Source organism: Coturnix japonica, chromosome 9 (genome assembly GCF_001577835.2).
Source record: "Coturnix japonica isolate 7356 chromosome 9, Coturnix japonica 2.1, whole genome shotgun sequence".
NCBI lineage: Eukaryota > Metazoa > Chordata > Aves > Galliformes > Phasianidae > Coturnix > Coturnix japonica.
The window spans coordinates 10,618,595-10,639,533 of record NC_029524.1 but is presented as its reverse complement, the minus strand read 5'-3'; the positions used below and the strand labels follow the sequence as shown (position 1 = coordinate 10,639,533).

The following is a 20,939-nucleotide window of genomic DNA, read 5'->3' as shown; positions in this document are numbered from 1 at the left end:
ATACCTCAAATTCTCCATGGTCATCTATTTGTCTACGTGACAAAAATGTGAATTTTTGGAATTTTTTTTAACTTAAGCTTTATTATGTTGGAAACTATTTATGAGCTCATTTATCTTTGAAAAAAAATAAGTGGGAGTTAATCAGGTGCAAATATGTTCTGGAGTTCATTATCTGAGGTTATAAGAATATATGAGGATTTCAGGAACTGGAACTTCTAATCACCTTTTCCACTTCCTTTGTGAGGAGAGTTTGAGCCAGATTTTTGTTCTGATTTATGTTAGTATAAATTTGAAATTGTTCCATACAAATGGAAATTGGGTCTACATGGAGCAAATAATCCTCATTCCAGAATCAGTTTCATATTTATTCAGGTTTATAAATACCTGAAGTGTGAGAGCCATAGTGGTGAGTCTGGTCTCTTTTCAGTAGTGCGTGGGGATAGGACTAGGGGTAATGGGATGAAAGTACAGCATAGGAAGTTCTGCACGAATGTGCGGAAGAACTTCTTTACAGTGAGGGTGACAGAGCACTGGAACAGGCTGCCCAGGGAGGTGGTGGAGTCTCCTTCTCTGGAGATATTTAAGACCCGCCTGGACGCCTACCTGTGTGACATGGTGTAGGGAGCCTGCTTTGGCAGGGGGATTGGACTTGATGATCTCTAGAGGTCTCTTCCAACCCCTACAATTCTGTGATTCTGTGATAAGTGAAGAGCAATAAAGTAAATGCTAAGGACAAAGTTTGGTCCTGCTTGTTTAGTGTTATGACTAAAAGCATCACAATGCTTTTGTCAGAGTCTGAGCTTAAATGTCTAAGAATTCTGTAACACTGAATGGATCTCATTAGTTGGTAGTTCTCTCATAGATTACTTTGGTTATTCTACAAAAATAGCTTGAAGGCTTCTGATCAATTCTGTCCTACAACTTCTGTTTTCAAACAGCTGCATAAAGCATGGAGTTAGCCCATTCCATAAATAGTGTTCTTCAGTCAGCATGGCATACCATGGAGAAATGTGAGGAACCCCTATTTGTGTGTCTGTGTGGATATATATATGTATATATATTACTAGTATAAAAATACCCACTGGGATAAATGTATTTGAAGAAATGTTTGAAATCTCTAATTAGAAGTATAAATCTAAAAATATATTTATTCTATATTTAATAAATAAACCTGCATTTTTATTGCATATATTATGAAATTTTGCTATTTAAAAATGGAAAATAGTAGCATAAATCAGAATGAGACCAATGTCATGGTCCTTAAATTTCAATTTCAATTTAAAATTGGGCCTGTAGATAAAGTATATATTTGAAAAACAAGTTATAAATACAATGACAAATGACTTATTAAAAAAGAACAACAAACAACCTCCAAAATAACAACAACAAACCCACAAACCCCAAACCAAGCAGTGTCTTTCCATCAGGGTCTGAAACGAAACTTGGTGAAACTTGGCTCACATGTGCAAAACAGTTTCTTCGTAATTCATGTCGCTTACAAAAGCTTTTCCTTTAAGTTCAGTGATCATCTGTAGTTTTGAGTAAATGGCAGAATGCTGACAAACTCTGATGCACCTGTCCTACCATTTATGCTGCTTTCAACAAAGTAAAACAAAGTGAAAATCAGGCAGTCCTCTGCACAATGTAAAATAGAAGGCCACTGCTAAATCTTTGTAGTGTGATTTTGCTGACGTGATTTAATTTTTCTATAACGAGCAGTAAGCTGTGATGTCTGGGACTGCAGATGGATTTTGTCATTCATGCTGCTTCGTTCGCAACCTTGTTCAGATAAAAAGCGTACAGCGTAACACATCACTCAGTGTCAAGAGACCCAGCAGGCTTTTTAGTGGGCAAGCGTATATTTTCTGGTGGTCGATATGAGAGGGAGCTCATTTTTGTAGTGAGACTTGGATGTGTGCTGACATTTGGTGGAATGTATTTTATTAGCTGAAGGAAGTATTTTTTAAAGTTTTTTCCAAAGAAAACATAAAAAAAAGGATTCAAACAATTGTTAAAGTAAGCGATGCAAATAGTGAAGGGCATAGCTGTATCCACAATATCAGTGATTTTGCAGTCTGTTATTACATGTAATTGAATTAACACATCCAGAAAAGTGAATACTTGGTGAGGAATCCAGGAGAAGAAGAAGAAAAATACTATAGCCACAATCATCTTAAAAATATCATCATTTCTGGTCTTATTTCTTTGAATTTGATATGCCTTCTTCAGGGTCTTCCAAATTAGGGTGTAGCTTGTTAGTATGATGAGAAAAGGGATTAAAAATCCCAGTAAGTTCTTGGATAAACCTAACCCAACCCTCAATGTTGTGTTATTGTTGTCATATCGAAAGCCACAGACTGTCATGTTCAAGTTCTCTGCGAAAAATATATTACGGTGAATGATGACAGGTAAACTGGCCACACCAGCAAGGAGCCAGATGACAATGCAGGTTACTCTGGCAACAAACATGGTACGCCGGATTCGTGACTTCACTGGATGTACTATGGCCAGATAGCGGTCGATACTAAGGCATGTGAGTAGGAACACGCTGGCATACAAATTGAAACTTATTCCTGCTGATGCTAGCTTGCATAAACAGTTGCCAAAAGGCCACTGGTACTCCATGGCCGTGTAGGCTGCCCAGAGTGGCAGAGTTATTAAAAAGCACAGATCAGCCAGTGCCAGGTTTAGTAGAAAGATGCTGGCCACTGTTTTTAATTTCATATAGCAGTAAATGACAATAACGACCAGGCTGTTCCCAAATATGCCTATGATGAAGATGATACTGTAAACAGTTGGAACCATAATGTAGATGTAACTGTGCCTTCCTGAAACAGGACAGTCAACGTGAATTCTCTTAACAGTTTCTTCAGTAGAATAGTTTGGGACCATCTTGATCTCTTCTGCTGTGGCCTTGTTTCAGGGAAAAAATGTGAAGATCAAACCTGTGAGGAGAGGGGGGCAAAAAGGGGAAGTAAAATTAGTTCATGAGGAATTTAGGTGGTTTTTATTGTTGTTTGTTTTGTTTTGTTTTTTTTAAGTTTCAACTAAATCTCAAGATTTTCTGTTTAACTGGGGATACAAATTATTGTACCAAATTCCATTTCTTACTCATAAGACATGAATTAGTCAGCAAATAATCTGCTTTTCATTAACTGATTTCTGTCTATGACTTTCAGTTGAAAACTGGGGAGTAGGTGCCCCATTATCAATCACTACTCTTCCTGAAAAACTTAAATGGAGAGCAATGGAAACACGTGAATCTGTTGAATCATTTTTCTTTGGAAGGCAGGCAGATGGAACAAGCAGAGCAGGTTCTTTTACTTTGCTCTCTGCTGATTTGGAGTAAAAAACTAGATTATATATTAAAGCCTTGCTACAATTCCTATAGCAGGAGCTTTGTCCTGACTCTACAGGAAGTGAACCATGGAGTATGTAACTTAAGCAATAAATAATAATAAAAATGCCTAAATTGACCATTTTACTATGTACAGAAAAACAAGTACAAATAAAGAAATGAATTCAGATAAGAGTTCTTATTTTGATCTCTGATGTGAATAGTCTTCTGTTGGACCTTAAATATTCAGAAGCTACTGAGATCCTGTCTGGCTTAGAACTATGATTTCGAACTATGACCAAGAACCAAATCTGTGCAAATCCAGCTTGTGCCTCTTTGGTGTAAATTAGTAACTGCAGAAATAGAGCCTAAGGATGTTAGAGGAAGCACAATTCACACTACTAACTAATGTGCCAAAGAGTTGAAGTCATAGTCTTAGAGTAAGAAAAATACTTCTAGTCAACATTAACTCTATGGAAATTATGTGAATATGGCACTCATTTGGTTTGCCAGGGCTTGTGTGTTTCGCAGGACTAATTTCCTTATTAATGATTTATGACTCTAGCTGTGAGTCTGATACTAAAACTTTTCCACAGAGAATAAACAGCCAGTCTTTGCTCACAAAAAAAAAAAAAAAAAAGGAAGCATAAAAAAAATACACATGAAAATCAATAGTTATTATAGCAGAGTAATTTTTATTGCTGTATGCAGGATCCTGACAGCTGCCAGCCCAACCCAGTCTGTGCTGCCTGAAAACAAGATTAAGGGAAATATACTAGCTTTAGAGCAAACAAAAAACCCTTAAAGCTGCTTTTGTATAAAGAGTATATATTCAGAAAGATACCTGGTCTTTCAGTAGCGTTGGCTCTGTTGTTAAGGAGGCAGTTGCTCATTATTTTCATTGCTAGCACTGATGTTCAAGGGTGGGTTGTGTGGGGCCCTGGGCAACCTGATGTAGTGCCCCAATTTAATGGGTGGTAATGCAGCCTGTGGCAGGAGGGCTGGAACTAGATGATCTATAAGGTTCTTTCAAACCAAGCCATTCTGTTTCTCTTAAAGGCAGCATGCTACTGTATTAAGTAACTGATGTGCTCCAGTTAGGAGACAAATCTTATCCCTAAATAGTTGACTTTTTCATCTTTGTTTTTAACAGGAAAGTGAGGCATAAATACACTTCTGTAAAGCCCATACAGGAAATTTGGGGAAAAACCTTGCACTGAACACAGAATGTGGTTTGCAGTCAGTACCAATTGAGCATGTCTCTCTTTGGCCCTCACTTTATTATCTTCTAATACTCTCTCTTTTTTTTCTTTCTTTTTTCCTGTTTCCTCCTTAGCTAGTGTTCTCTTGTAAGGTCTGCATTAGTAAGTTGATTCAATACATCAGATGGGACAATCTCAGGATGTAGGTCCTTGATATTTCTGGATATTGGAATATCTAGTTAATTCCAGTGAATGGCAAACCGTTTGTCAAGATACATAATGGAATACCTACCAGGCTCAGCAATTTTTGCAGTGAATTATAGTCTTGATGCTTCAAAATGACATTACCCTTTTCTACCATGCTTAAGACATTAAAAAGTTAAGCAAATATATCTGACGTTACACATATGTACTCCAGTCTGATCACATACGGCAATTTGTGCTCATCTTGCTGGCTCTCACTGCACCATATCCACAGTACCTGGTGTCTGGTTATGTGGAAGGTCATCCTACCCATAGAACAGGGAGCACCAACATAAAAAAGACTGCAAGATAAATCCTCTTATCTCAGCCCTTGGTTGTGGAAGTGGTTGACAGTAAATGATAGATTCTGCAGCATCATAGTCTGGCAAGATGTACCTTGTCCCACCTACAGCTGGTGCTGTGTGCTCAGTTCATTACCACAGGTAGAGAATGGGGCTTTGAGCAGCCTGGTCTAGAGAAAGGAATCCCTGCCTGTAGCAGGGGGGTTGGAACTAGATGATTTTAAAGGTTTCTTCCATCCCAAATAATTTTGTGATTCTGTATCCTTTGCTTATTTACCCATTGAGATAATAGCCCAAAATTAGCACTATGAAACTGAAGTCAGCGTTGCAAACCAGGTCTGCAGTATAGTATGCAGGACCCAGTTAAGGCTTGAACAAGACCTTTCTCCAAGACTAGATGAATGGTTATAAACACTTTATATAAGCAGATACTTCCACGTAAGAAGTATTACAGACTGCTTAAAGGTGTTGCAGAAATAGTGATTAGTGCAACTCTCTTCTCTTAAAATTCACCTCAGCAGATTAAACCACTGTCTACTTAAATGCAAGTATTGATATTGTCTACACAGATAATTCCATTTAAAGCATCTTGAATGACCTGAGTTAACATAATGATAATTGAATCATTTGAAAGCTGATACACAAGGAGCTTTTTCTACAAAGACTGAATCGATGTGATTGTGAATGGCGTGGCAACATCAATCTTAGAGCAAATTATCTGGTGAGCAGCAAACCCCTGTTGCATGCTACTGTCCTGTTTGACCTTTTATTTGTTTTAATTACAATGATTATAATGAGTCACTGATAATGAAATGCTTCAGACTGCTGTACCAACTATTATTTACCACTCCACTCATTGCTTCTATTGGGTGAACATGCGTCCTAATTAAACTGCCTGTCGAAACAAGGAATGCTAGGCCCACACAAGGTAAACAGCACTCTACCTGCTGAAAGATAAGATCACACTGACTGTGGCTTTCTGTGAGAACTTCATCAGATATAAATAGGTAAACAGATGTCACAAGTCAGTTTTAAAACAAAAGTAATGTGTTTTTAATATTTGCCTTGACACAAACTAAATAAACTCTGACTGAACAAACCTGCCACCATTAGGAAATGTGGTGGGTTTTTTTTTCTTCTGATGGTAGGTTGATTATTTACTTTTCTCATGAATGAGATGATATTACCATGTTGGAGGATGATGCATTCTAATTTTATATAAAATTATTACACAGGGAGAATAGGCTGTAAAATGTTTGGAACAGTATGTTCAATATTGAACTGTGTTTATTTTCCTGTGGTTTGAGCTTTTTCCCCTCTATCTTGAGAGTTTAGCTCCCCCTCCTTTCCTAATTTCTTGTATTCTTTTTCTAATTGCTGAGAAAATAATGATGCTTCCTAAATGCTTCACCTCACTGTGTTTGTTTTCTTTCCTACCCAGCATTGCAACCCCCTTGTTTTCCAGTATTTTAAAAAATAAATGTATTTTCTTTTCCACTTCACATGCCTACCTCAGCCTCTTCCTTGCCTTCCTGGAGCCCCTGAACAGTACCAAACTTATATTCCACAAATAGCCTACACCAAATGGAGTAGGAATCCATCCAAAGAAAAGAATTACTGTTTAACAAATATGGATTTAGAAGATAAATGAACATACGAAACAAATTGAGTGCAGTTCCTGTCTCTCTAAGAAATAATCTTGCAGAAAACCTGAGCTCATGTAATCATAAATCCATTCTCCAGAGCTGGGGGAAGGACAATTGTTTGGGAGCCCTTTAACAAATGTGACCAGCGTGAAGAGGCTGGACATTCTGCAAAGCTGCACATTTATTCTTCTCCTAGCTCTTACTTTTGTTGCTGCTTCTAACAGTCAGTTTTCCTCGCTCATAGCTTAACAAAGTATTTTTAGTCTACAGTTGATACATGAATTGGGAAGGGTGAAAACAATGCAAACACTTAGGAAAGTGACAACACTATCGTGGCCTTGCAGTGTGCCCAGGCCTCATTTCTTCACTGCCACTATCTTCCACAGAGGTCAGTGTCTGACTTCATGGTGAGTGACAAAGAGCCAACATACTGCTGAAATGTAACTGCAGCAGGCAGGTGTGGAACTGGAGCCCTGTCTGTGCACTGACTTAGGATTAGCAAAAGTAGAAGGAAGCTTCAAAAGATCCATATTTGTAACTGTCATGTTGGGTGTTGCTTTTGCAGTTTTGGAACAAACAGTGATTCAATATGAGAACAAGTAGAATCTACAGAACCTTGTACCTGGCCTCTGCACAGCTGTCCTCCTATTCAGTTCTGCATGAAGCAACTGCCATTCCATTGAAATTGCTGTCAATTTTTTTGTGCTTACTTTTACTACGTGCCTGAATCATAGTGAGGTACCTAACTTTTTGCCTCAGAAGTACACTCTGGTACTTTTGAAGGAAAAAAAACTGTATAAATGTGTATTTGTACTACCTATGGTAATATATTTCCAGTAATCATACTGCACTCAATTATTACTCTTACTTATTCCATAAGGTAGGTGGAGTGTCATCCATATTCATGTGTTTTGCAGCAGTGGGACACTAATCTGAAATAAATTTTAATTAACTTGTTTTGCTTATGCTATCTTAACACGAAGCAATTAAACTTTTACTTGTGCTTTATTATTTTAACAACTGCTGCTTCGAATCACATAAAGGTGAGGTATACTGCTATTCACTTGGCAGTCTTTAAATATATATGTGTGTATATACATATATAAAGTATACTTAAGAATAAAATACCTTTTTTATATGTAGATTCTTCATGTTGTCTCCTTGCTGGAGCTGGTCAACTTTATGCTAGCATTATGTAAGTGATTCATAAACTGTCAATGATCTTCACAGGATTTGTTTCCTTAAAACTCTAAACTGTTAATCACCTGTTTTTTAGCTAGCAGAAGACCAGTTATTTCTACCACGTAAACAGAAATTGTTTATCTACTCTGACCTTCTCTGTAAGAACTTTTCTGTATTTATTTCTTCTTGCACATTTCAAGAGTCTGTCCTTCTGTATGATGGCTTTCATAATTTATGCTGAAAAGAATGAGCATCTGTTTTCAGAGGCTACTCTCATTAAGTTTCCCTTTGCTTCCCAGCTATCTTTCAACTTTATTCAATTTTAGACAAATTTTATAGAAGAAAAAGGCAGGTAAAAAGATGTTTTCATCTGGAAACAGCTATGTTTGAGGATTGAGTGAATAGAGGAATCAGGCAGGAGGATGCTACTTTGAATGTGTTGTTTTGTGTTACGGAGCAGGAAAATGTGAAGGAAAATAACACAGCTAAGCACAGTGATATTTGAACAGCTTTGAAATTTAACTAGTATATCTTTTGACCACTAGAGGTCCATGTTTCCTATTTAAAAGTAATTATTTCATATTCAAGTGTCACCAGTTTTCAAAATATCATCTTCAAGATTATTCAAGACATAAATATAAAACAAAGTTCTACCACAAACTTCAAATAAAAATCATCTCCTGATTGCACACTTCAGCATTGTGTGTTAGAAATGGATGTTAGAAAAGCTGGCATAAATGCCAATGTTTAAACCATTAATTTATGTGTCTGTGGGGTTATGAATAAAGCCTTCTATATATATAGCTATTGAGAGAAGATATATGAATATATTTTTTGAGACATTTTCCCATTTGAAGACAGCCACCTGTATTACAAAGTAAGCTGTGATTCTAAGGTATCTAGAACCTGTAAAATGCTTCAAGGCCTCAATCAATTGTGTCTACAATAGCTCCACATTGGTACACTATATTACCAGAGAACCTTCTGACCACCTTTGTTTGAAGGAGGGATGGAACAACCCAGAGGGCAAGTCTTGTCTCTGCAGCTTTTGTTCTTAGGCAGCCCTAAGAGTCTTCTGTTAATCCCCACAGTTTTGAAGGCAGTTGAGAAAAGTAACATGTTCTGCATGGAGTGCAAGAGACTTGTTCTAGTTCTAAGACACTATGATCCAGTTTGAGTCCTTACAATTGAAGGACTCTTAAAACAGAAAAATACTGGCTTTAGAAAAGCAACATCTCTATTAAAGCTTTGTGGTATTATTAAGCATTTAGAAATACTGCTATGTAATATGTGACAAACCTTCTGGATGCCCTTTCCAACAGCTTACACTGTATTAACATCACAGATGTTGCTGTTAGCTGCAGGGGAAGTAAAAGCTTGGACAACTTTTTCACGTACTCTCATAGTACTCACAGGGTCCAGGAACACTGGAAATACTTACTCATGCAATTCAGTTCTTTGGCAACAGTTTTAACTACTAATTCCCTCTTCATCTGTTGGTTTTGTTTTGTTTTCCCAAAAGTTGGGAAATCCTGATGTACATATTTCTATAAAGTTGTATTCACCTATATTAGAGCCAAGGAAGAATTGCTTAACTTCACTATAATTTCTCAACGTCACTACAACACTAGCATGGTAATTATAAGGTTGTTTTTAAAAGAAGTTTGTTGACTAATCCACAGATCATTAATTATCGATAGCCAAAAGTAGAGTAACTGACTTTTAGTAAGTATTTTAGTTCATAGACTTCATTTTTCTGGTCTCCTAGTTCTGGGCTTAGCAGTAAGCATTGTTCTCTGGGAGTTTTTAATATGTAAGCATGAAGTTTTCCCTGCTGTTAATGGGAGGAAAACTATTCTTAGGTTCAATAAGTGTAGATGTGCGCTCCAAAGTACTGAAGGACTAACCATTCTCAGCATGCACTGTGTTTGTTTATCTAACCTCTTGGGAAATTTTGGTGATGTGGAGGTTTTATAGATCAGTGGTTCTGGCTTGACGGTGTACCCAGTCTTCTGGGTAGCTTACAGTTTTCCATGTAACTTTCTGGTCTCTTCCTTTACTTGTTTATTCTTGAGAGCAATCTGTTTTCATTCTTTGACCAAGGCTGTAACAATGTATTACAGACTCTCTGGTGTTTAGAATGACTTAAGGAAATACAATGCATATAATACTTAAGTGATAGAGATGTAAAGTTACCCATACAGCAATAACTTTAAATTGAAAAAATAAATAAAATGAGAATGTAAAATAAATTCTTAGCTTAAGACTTATAGTTCAGTGTCCTTAAACTAAACATTAAAAGGCAACGCTTCGGAGAAGATGGTGTTTGAAATTAGAATCAAAATGAGGCCATAAATTATCCTTACTCATCAGCATAGGTTATTTATTATTATTGTTATTGTTATTATTATTATTATTATTATTATTATTATTATTATTATTATTATTATTATTATTATTGCATCTCTATTCTATCAGTTAATATTACCAGAAAGGAAGATATTTGACAAACAAGGAGAGAGGAAAAAACATTTATAATCAGTATGCAGACCTAAAGATTACTTATCAGGGACTTATCAGATCCTCTCTCTCTCTCTCTCTCTCTCTTTTTTTTTTTTAACAGCCCCATTTATTGCACAATACCAGAAAGAGAAATGTCTTTCAAATCACAGCAGTTCTAGAACTTCTGAGATTTTCAACATTAACCTGTAAAAACTTTTTAAGGGCAACGTAAGATGCTGTTTTTTTCTAAACATACAGTTCAGTGCACATTCATAATTTCAGATGTGATGTCTCGTTATGTAGTACCCTTAGGGTATTTGGAAGTACCCCAAAGAGTCCACAGTTAACAAGAATGAAGCCATCGAGTCCCAGAACGAATAAAAGTGAGATTAGTTTGAGCCATGAAAGGTTACGTGATGCACGGTTACTTTCTCCAAATGATAGTAAATGAGTGGATTAACACATTTCCTTTATTGCAGCCAGAATTGCCTATATAAAATATAGTGTGCCCCATGTGATTATTTTTAATAAAAGACAGAAATCAAATTCAGGTTTGTTAAGAGCAAGTGAAATAACTTGATGAATTTTAAGTTTCTATTTTGATAGCTTAGTTCCATGAATAAGAAGTTTTAAAGTATTTTTTTTTAATTGCACAGCAGTGCACATACTATGCAAATGGAGCTTCTGGACACCTAACACCACGCATCTATTAGCATCATTATTTCCATAGAGAATGAACTATAAACTTCTACAGTGAACTCTGCCAACCTGAGGCATAAGGGATCTGTTATTAATTCTTGGCTTGATTCAGATTCCAGGTTTCAGCCTTACATTAAAAAGGCTTTCGAGAGACAAGGTGGGGGAGGATTTATTGAAGTAAGAATGTACTGCTGAAAGCACTTATGCCCTCTTCTAAAAGGAAGTACTGTTGCTGGAGGATGAGACAATGTTATGAACAGCATAGAGATACCTACCAGTTTAGCCTGAAGATCGAAGATCTCTTTTTAACAATGCTTGAATATATAAAGACAACACTTGCAGCTCAAAGTACAACTTAGAGGTACCAGTTATTCCAAGTATTGCTATGGCCAGAACTGGACCTGGCATGGCACTTGCATGCCTACCTTTATGGAACTGAGGAATGAAAGGCAACAAACTTGCATTGTAATAGTAGCAGTCAGGCTAGTCTGGTGACAGCACAATATTCTCACTGCAAACCTTTAAAACTTCTTGAAAACAAAAGTAATGTGGAGTCTAAACATATCAAGGATCCTGTGGCAAAAGTGATGGAACTGCATTTCTGTACTTTCTGGTAAAACAGTAATGTGCTACTGGAGTTTACATGCATAAATTTGTAGAGCAACATCTGACCAGTATGGAAATACTGTGCTGTGTGTGAGGCCTTATATACATTCATCTTCAAATAGACTTCTTCCTGTCATTAAGCTAAATCTGGGTGGAGCCTTGGGGGAATCTAAGAGCTATTTATGTCTAACACACAGTCCTGTCTGCAGACTGTACTTTGTAGTTCTACTATTTTCACCTAAAACTGTAGGAAATACATATAAATATATATAAAAATGTAAATTAATGAAGAATATGCTAGAGGAAACTTCTCAAGTTTGAGAAATGCACTGTGCAGAGCAATACCAACATTTTGATCTGCAGCAACAGCTGTCAAAGTGGGAGAGATGAAAAAAAAATGTGCAGTTATCTAAAAAGACTTTCCTTCACTATGAAGCTCTAATGAACTGCACTCCTGCTTCTCACCTATCACCAGTGGTTAAAGTGACTGATAAATTTTAGTAGTGAAAACATTAGCTGAAAAAGAATCATTCATGCAGATGCAGCATTCATATGTGGACAAAAACATATCAAAGTCACTAAAGCACCTTGTCATATTAGTCAAAACTTCCATGTTAGCCAGTATAGCGCTGCATTCTTAGTAAGGTGGCTGGTGCCTCCTATCAAACTTCCTGCTAGTCAAGGCATTATGGCTCTGGGGAAAAACAAATCTTATGCTGAGCATTTTTTGTTTTGACTTCATTGTGAAAAATAGTGTTTGTCTTACTGGAGAAGTTCTAAAGCAAAAAGCAAGAGTATTGTGAATTTCTGTGTAAGGAAATGAATGTTAGATTTCAACGCCCATGTTCAAAAGAAGCTTTGTTTTCCATGTGTCATAATTCAGCCCTGCATAACAGGACTTGGTTCACTGGGTCTGATTGAGACACTTGATTATTTTTGTTATAGAATTAATTTAGATATTCTTATGGTGGGAAAATACTGCACTATGGCAGTCTGCCTCAGAAAAGACTCTTTTTTTCCTTAAATGAAAATGTTAGTAACAGCCTGGAGGGAAAAGTTAAAAGATTAAAAGCAAAGGATCAGCATGGAGGCTTCTTAATGAATACCTCATTAGGGTCAGAAAAAAGGAAACCAAAGGCAGAAAGGAAAGAAAACAGTATGGGTAACTGTTGAAGTACAAGAGTTATTCAGACCCTTTCCCCCCCAAAAAAAATCTTTTAAAATGGTAATACAGCTAAGCCCAAGAGAAATTAGTGGCATTGTAGCTGTTAGTAAGTATAACATGGAGAACATAGAGGCCAGTTGTGCTTTCACTTAAACAAAAATCCTGTTAGGGGGACTAGGAGAAAATCTGATGAGCAGCCAAACATAAAGATAGGCAATGCATCTGTGATTTTCTTTTATCAAGTCAGTTGGAATACAAAGGTGTTAAGGGGTTAATCAAAGAATGGAAGCTCAGATAAGGATACCTTAATTTAAAGCAGTGTGGAAGATGTTACTGCCCAGGAAAAGAACAGATACTGTGATCCCTAGTGCTTTGTCTGGAAAGCTGCACACTTAATGGAATGATAGCAAAATAGATGTTCTGCCAAATGTGTATAGCTCGTTTCCTGTTCTTTTTTTTTCCCCCCTCAATGTAAAATTTATTCATTTGTTTTTAAAACAAAATTAATTGCTCTACCCTGCTTTCCCATCCCCACGTAATGCAAACTCGATAAAAATAAACAACAAGTCCATTAATGACAAACAAACAGAAAAGCCACAAAGGTAAGCTCATATGCTGTGAATCATTGCACCCTGAGTAAAATGCACTCTTGTTTCTCAAGCAGACATAACTGAGAAGGGTAGCACAGTGCACTCCAAAAGGTGCCACAGTAGCTCTACTTCACTGCTAGGAAAACTATTGATTGATGTGAGGAATATATGCTTGTCCTGCACTGATGTGACTTTTTTCCTGATGATATGCATAAGAACTCTTGGTGCAGCATGATAACAATGTACTTGCACTCCAAATATTTTTAAGCCCTGTTTAAAAGAGTTTTTTTGGAAAGCATATATGTAAATATTGTTGTTGTTTGTTTTTGTTTTGTTTTGTTTTTTTACCCAAATAAAAGCTAGATTTTGAGGAAAAACTGCAACTATCCTATGCTAAGCTGCTGTTGGCTAGTTAACAAAGCCAATAGTAAGACAGAGAAGAAACTAGCAGAAGAGTTACAGTCCTACTTAGAAAACAAGTGTTTTCCAAACCCACTTGAAATACAGTACCTGAGAAGGGAGAAACTTCTGGGCAGCTACCAAGAGTAGTAGTTGACTCACTCTTGGGTTCATAGGGAAGAAAGGAAAACTGTATAAACATTTAGTTTGAGGTTACAGGATTAGGGGGGAAAGGAGAAAAGCCAAAAAACAATTTCTGTGAAGAAAAATGAGGAGACACGAGTCTTATAAAGTTATATTGAAAGGGGCATGCATGGTTTCTAGATAAAGCAGTTCAGTCTGCATCTTTGTATGTTACGTGCCGGCTGCTTTGAGCAAAGGGTCTGCCCAGGCTGTGATGATCCTAAAGGAGGGTTAAATTGAGGATAACTGCCAACAGAACATTTTTAGGGAAGTCAGCTCGTGCATTTTTCTCCCTTGCGTAAGCCCCCCAGCATAAAAGTACAGCTGTTCAGTGGTTTTCTGGAATGTTTTACTATTTGCACGAGTCCCTCTGAGCTAAAAATGCTGAGGCACATTTGGTGTAACACTCTCAATCTTCAGAAATTGGAGAGGACTCAGGAATGCTGTTTTATTTTGTATTTTTTGTTCCTGTTCTTCATCTACTGAGTATTAGACTCCATTATCCAACTATTGATCAGAATTTGGCAAATTGATATGACCCAGAAATAAAGGAACAGATGATTTAGCTGAAAACAGGCATTTGGTTAAATCACTCTTTGTTCTGGCCTTAACTCTAATATTAGCCTTTATCTCAGACAGTGAAATACTGTCTAAGCATTGGCTCTGCCCAAATTCAGTACCGGTTTCTTTAGATACTGCCAATGTTACCTTGTGCTGAAGCTGGCTTTTTGTCTTCAGTCATGCCATTTGTTGCCAATCTGATCTCACTTTCCTGCTGAGAGGTAGTCTTCAGTTATTACCCATTTTCTGTGCCTATAAGAGAAATGCTACTCAACTACAATAAAAGCACCACAAATAGTAACCAAGAATTCTAGCCAGTGTTGTTATGTAGTGGATACCTGGACGGTTTTGCTATCAAGCAAAAACCAAATAGAATGAAAATTGTAAAAGAGGCCTAACAGCCCCAAATCTGTAGTTCCTTCAGATGATGGTGCGACACAGAATAGTTAACAGCATGTCATTCTAAGCATGGTATTTTCCTACCCTTACTTGCAATTCAGTTGAAAGCTCCAAGTAATTTTAGTCTAATCCATCATTTATCTGAGGATAAGTCAGTAAATCATTAGACCAGCTATTTTATTTCATGTGCACTTTGTCTCAAACAATCACAGCTGTTAGGATTTACAGTTCAGATAACCTCTTTTCACTTGCTTGTTACAGTGCAGGTAAGAAAATGTGCAGATATCATAACTTCATGTGCTTATTTGTCAGATTTGTTAAATTCCCCAAAATGTTCAAAAAATGACATATTCTTCTAGATAACATCTGTGCTTTTTGGGGGGGGGGACGAGGAGGGGGGTTGGGTGGGGTGAAGGATAAGTTTTAGAAGATGGCATACAATGTGGTATAAATGATCTGAGTACAATGACTTCATTGCTGAAAGTGATTTTAAGTGACAAATTTGTTGATAGAAATTGAACTTAAATACTGTGGTTAGCAAAAGCTTACTGACTTGCTTTCACTGCAGGGTTTTTAAAACCAGAAGGAGGAGGCACAAAATGATACCAAGATTAGTAACCTTCTGTGCAATAGTAAGAGTATGGAAAAGCAGCTTCGCTTGAACCTTTTGGTCTTCAGGGTGCAGTGTTTGGACCTCCTGTGTGAGATCCGTACACCTTTATATTTGAAGTGTAAATCCTTCTGTGTTTATTTAAAACTTTCTAATGTATCTGAGCTAGTGTCTACATGCAACGTGTTCAACTTTGTGTAAAACTGTAATACTAGAACTGCTTACTGATTCACCCGTAAAATATTATACCTTTAAAGTGTAACCAGTCCACATGTCTGTTGTATTAGGCGAAATCGGACCCTCGGGATGTAACGTGATAGGCCCTCCCCTGCTGGGTCATGCATATGTAAAAAAGATAAGGATGAAACTGGATACCTATATAAGGGACCCTCACATTCCAATAAACGCCATTTTACCGCTCACCATAATGGTGTAACAAACAGCTGTGACTTGGTCGGGGCCGTCGATACACATTCACAAAGGGACTTGACTTTCCAGGTTACCAGATCGAGGTAACAAATGTCTTCATAACTAACTAGGTTCAATTCTAAGTGCAACCCCTTTACTCCTGTTAGCATGATGTACGCTAACCATACAAGAGAAAGAAAGAAGAAAATGTCTTCCATTATCTCCCCCTTCTTTTGATAAGCAATACATATTTTCCATTTGTCTTCAGAATTCTACAAAATACTCCTCTATGATATTTTGCACACTTCCTTCTCCTAGGTTCTCAGACTTGATCCTAGCCATACAGAGGCAGATTTATTAAAAACAGTATAGCTTCCTTAAGGAGAAACTGTCAGAAAATCAGAACTACTACCCAATAATGCAGCAAAATTGCTAATTAGTATTTCAGAGGAACATATGGCAGAACACAATGTGAGTGCAAAGGGCCAGTGCATTTCTAATAGAACTGTTGCACAGCTGAGAACATGAGGTGCAGACATCAGCAGTATGCCAGATAAGGCTTAAAAGTGGCAATAAGGTTACTGAAAGGCTGGAGATTTTGCTAAACAACACAAAAAGACTGCTGTGGACCTGTAGTGACTGGGCTATACCTTGTTCCAGCTCTCACAACTGTAAGCCTTACCAAGCTTGCAAGTCTGAAAGGATTTTGAGATTATACTCTCTGGAGAGAGGTGATGGTTTAAAATGAAGGTGTAAGAATTTGCAAGGAGTCTGATGTGCAATTAAGCTTTAGCTTGCACCGGAATCAGGATGAATTAATATGCTGATTAACATTTCACTTCCTCTTTTCCTTTTTGCTCTGTCATTTGTTGGAATAGGTATCATCCAATTCCCCACTAAATAAGCAGTCACCATTTTGTATGTGCTGTTTCATGTACATGCCTGAGCTCCCTTCATTATAGCTTTGGGTGTCGGGACTGCTGTTGTTGTTCAGACCTCCTTAGGTTAGTATTTTGGTTGCCAGAGGGGTTATGTTGCTTGGTTGTGAATATTCTTGCCAAAGGGTGGACTGCCAGAGTAGTTTTACCCTTAATAACCCATTTCCCCAGTTCAACTTTATGTGTAATATATTCAGATACAATTTTTATTTCATTTCGTATTGGAAAAAAAATAAAATAGAAAAATAAAATAAAAAAAAGCACAACATCAACCAAGTAGAGAGAGTCATAGTAGTTGATTTAAATAGTGCACAAATATCCATGTGTACTATCCAACTTATGGCAGAACTTATACTTTTATGAAGCTCCCAGGAGAGAAAAGGACAGTTGAAGTGTTGGACACAGAGATGTGCCAGCCGTTAAGAAACAACTGGATGGTTCTCACAGTGTGCTTAGATGCTCTAAGACTTGGGCAGCAATGGTCCCAAGGCAGTTTATGAATACTCCTGGTGACACTAGAAGTGCTGTCTGGACAACAGGAAGGTCCAAGGATAAGGAGAGAAAGTGATCAAGTAATTTATGGAAAGTTTAACAGAGACAGTTTAATTTGAGTTTTTAGTTCATGGCAGCTTTAATCTACCTGATCAGTAAGCAAAACTGTAGTGAAGAACCACAGGAAGTGCAAGTAGACTCCCTAGATGTATTGATTTATAAAAAACAGGACAAGAAGTAGTAGTAGTAAAGATGCACAACTACCCACTATCTGAGATTTCATGTGAGGCTTTCCGACTCCTAACTGCACATCTGTAAACACAGTCCCTAGGTTTCAACAGAATTATTCTAGCAAATGTAAATAAATCCCAATCTTTGTTCAGCACACCTCAGCTTCTGCAGCACTGCAACTGGTAGCAAAAAGAAGTGAGATGCATTTCCAGATACTTTTAGATATTAATCATAATTAAAGATAATAATATTCAGTAGGTAGCATGTGCAAATCCTACATCTTCTTGTTCTAAGCAGGTTGTGGAACTGTGATATTTTAAACAGGAAGGCAGCACCCCCTCACTTGCTTCACTGGGTTTCGAGCTGGCAATTACTGTATTTTAAGCCAGTAACTTCTAATTGCATTTTGCATATGCTGTCCAACCCAAGCAAGGTACTTTTTCCAAGCAATAAGGCAGGAAATAGTTCTACTTTTGCCTTCCTCCAATGCAGAAATTAACTATTTCCATGTACTATCTTGCCTAAACTAAGGAGAATGAGACCAACAATTTCATGATAAACATGATTTCCATAACTGTACTGAACCTCTTTATTTCTCTGTCTAGCAACAGAAACTAGAAAGAACATCACAGAAATAACTGATATTTCTCTGCTCTGTAGTTTAAATAGTAGAGGGGAAAAGCAACAGAAATGCCACATTCTTGCTGGAGAGGCACATAGTTAAAATTCTTAATAAATGAATGAAAACTTAACCTGTAGATGCTTCATACTTTTGAAAGATACTATAAAAGATTCTGATGGCAACAAGCAAAAGGGACTGACGCAGTCAGGGGTGTGAAACATTTGTCAGACACTAAAACAGAGCGGTAAGAACCCTTCTAGATCACCATGGTAATTACCTGCTCCAGGCCATACTTAGTCCTTCTTGCTCAGGCAAAAATCTAATCATGTTAGTGGCGTGGGATCATGAAGGTGAAAAGGTATGACAGTCCCCTCTTCTGCTCCCTGCCTCCAAATAAACAAAAAGCCCTTTTTAACATCATCCCTTTTTTGAGGTTTGTAATTTGCCTGAGTGCATTTGCTAGAGTGCCCCATGCTATGTAACACAAGTCAAAACAAGTACTGCTACTTATGGATGGAAATTTACTGTAGCAAGCTCTGGACAGAATCCTGCTGTCATTTATTGCCACACAACTCATTAATTCCAGCACGTTTGTAGAAATATAGAAATTAACAAAATTAAATCCTGAAAAGCTAGTGCTTGTCCATACCATGATCTAATTGTTGGATTTGCTTGGAAGAATACAGGGCTTCGATATCAGTAAATAACTGATGTTTTAATTGATTTAGTGTATGGAGAGTCAGAAGTCAGTAAATGTTACAGAATTTCACCCACTGGTGTTGAAGAACATTCTGAATTCAGTTTTAAGAATCAAAGCTGAGTTTAGAAGTAGGGTGAGGTCTAAGTCTGGTTATGGAGGCTGCACGCTGCTTAAGTTTTGATGAAACCAGCACTAGTTGCTAACTGGTGGTAGTTGTATTGTCTGGCTTGTTCATTTCTTTTTCCTTTCTGAAAAGAAACAAATATCTGCGTAAGTCTAGAAAACACTCGGCACTGCCTTTGGTGACTTTTATTAGCTCACATCACAGGTTTCAACACTAAAAATATACTTGAAGTGCTCATCTGCCTACGCCCGGGGTTAGGAGGGCTGGCTGCTGGAGAGTGCCTGGCTGGTGAGGAGGTGCCCGCCCCGCGTCGTGCCATCTGGCAGAAGGTGCCGTGGCTTTATCGTCAGGCTGGTGACAGAGACGGGAGAGCTCATGCACGTGGCATGGCTGTGAAAGTGAGGAACGTCTGTCTGCCTCCAAAATAAATACGTGTCAGCTTAAGAAGCTGTTCTTGAATGGTGAGGTAGGGCGCGGGATTTAAACGCCTGCGTTTTGCCAGGATAAGGAGCTTCCTTTGCCAACTCCATCCTAACCATGCCCAAACGCAGCCGGACCCGACTCTACCCCAAGAGCCACAGTTACCTTCCTGCCCCCCGGGGCCCGGCAGCGCTCTGTCGGCAGGGCGCTCTCTGCACAGCCGCGGCGGGGCCCCTCTTACCTGGCTCGGCAGAAGCCGTGCACTGCCGTAGCCCCGCACGGGCACGCCGACGGGCGAGCAGATTCAGCCCCGACGGCTCAAGGCACGGCGTCGAGCTGCGGCTGACGTTCTCAAGTCTCGCTGAGCTTGGGCGCTCTCTCTCTCCGGCCGCGCCGCTCCTCTCGCTCCGCTGCCCGGCCCTTCGTTTATAGAGGGGGGCGTTGCAGCCCAGCCCAGCTCGCCCGCTGTCTCTCCCCACCCATCTCCCGGGGCATCCTCCTTCTGACCCGTCTCCCTCCCACTCCCTCCAGCCCTCCCGCCCCTGCCCGCTGCGGGGTGCCCGGGGTGCCGAGTCGCGGCTTGGCTCGGATAGGTGCGGGGTGCTGGCAGCGCAGGGCAGGCTGTGGGCAGTACCAAGGAAGCCTGTTCGTGAGTTTGACCGCGGCTGTCTGAAGGAGAGCCCGAGAGAGCCGTGCAACCGATTCCAGTTTCTCTAAGAATTCTACGGGCTGCCTATGAGCCCATTGAAGCGATCCGATCATCGCTAAGTGAGGCTGCGATATGAATACAATAGATGTCAAACTTAATTCTCGGGGAGTAGAGGGAAGGAGATAAGTCTGTTAACCCGCTTAGGGCAAAAGTCCTAGGGATTTCCTAAGGGACTGTGCGTGATCGTTTGTTTCTCTCTTTTTCTAAACCTGGATGTGGTAAACAGGACAGGGAGCACCCTATCCCAGGCAGTGTTTCTGAGGCTGATATGCTCACTAGGAATAGCATTTCACAGGTTCCGTTTTATTTCTAAGTCCTCAGCCCATCATTATGGAGAGAGCTAATGCTTCCAATGAGACCTGCACATTGCAAATTGCTTTGTAATCTTTTTGTACAGCGAGTGTGTTTTTGATAGCACTCTTAATGAAGACACAGTGACCTAGAATGAGCTGACAGTGTAACTTGGCTGTGGTTAGGAATATTTAGGACCTACAGCAGTCTTAGTGCTAGAAGGTGGCACATCATGAGGACACGTTTGGATCCTGAAGTAATAACAACTTTAGCTGGAATAGTAATTGCTCTTTAACATCAGCACAGGAATGATCAGTAGGGAACTGTCCGGTTATAATTTGTTTTCAAAAATCTGTTTGCTGAAATAGAGGTACTGAT

At 38.6% G+C, this 20,939-nt stretch overlaps 1 protein-coding gene across 2 annotated transcripts; it reads right to left on the bottom strand.

The window, feature by feature from the left end:
* Positions 1-629: 629 nt before the first annotated feature.
* AGTR1 (angiotensin II receptor type 1) lies at positions 630-19,973 on the bottom strand. 2 transcript variants are annotated; one of them, XM_015871941.2, is made up of 3 exons: positions 19,803-19,973; positions 14,765-14,869; positions 630-2,945 (listed from the first exon to the last, which is right to left on the bottom strand). In XM_015871941.2, exon 3 carries the CDS (start codon positions 2,890-2,892, stop codon positions 1,813-1,815), a length of 1,080 nt encoding a protein of 359 aa, XP_015727427.1. In that variant the 5' UTR covers positions 2,893-2,945; positions 14,765-14,869; positions 19,803-19,973; the 3' UTR covers positions 630-1,812. The 2 variants fall into 2 exon arrangements, with proteins under 2 accessions (XP_015727427.1, XP_015727426.1); XM_015871940.2 differs by lacking the exon at positions 14,765-14,869 and having other exon boundaries at positions 19,803-19,972.
* Positions 19,974-20,939: the final 966 nt, after the last annotated feature.

Bases quoted from the DNA above. Each gene is read 5' to 3' on its own strand.
- AGTR1 (XM_015871941.2), bottom strand. From the start codon at position 2,892: ATGGTCCCAAACTATTCTACTGAAGAAACTGTTAAGAGAATTCACGTT.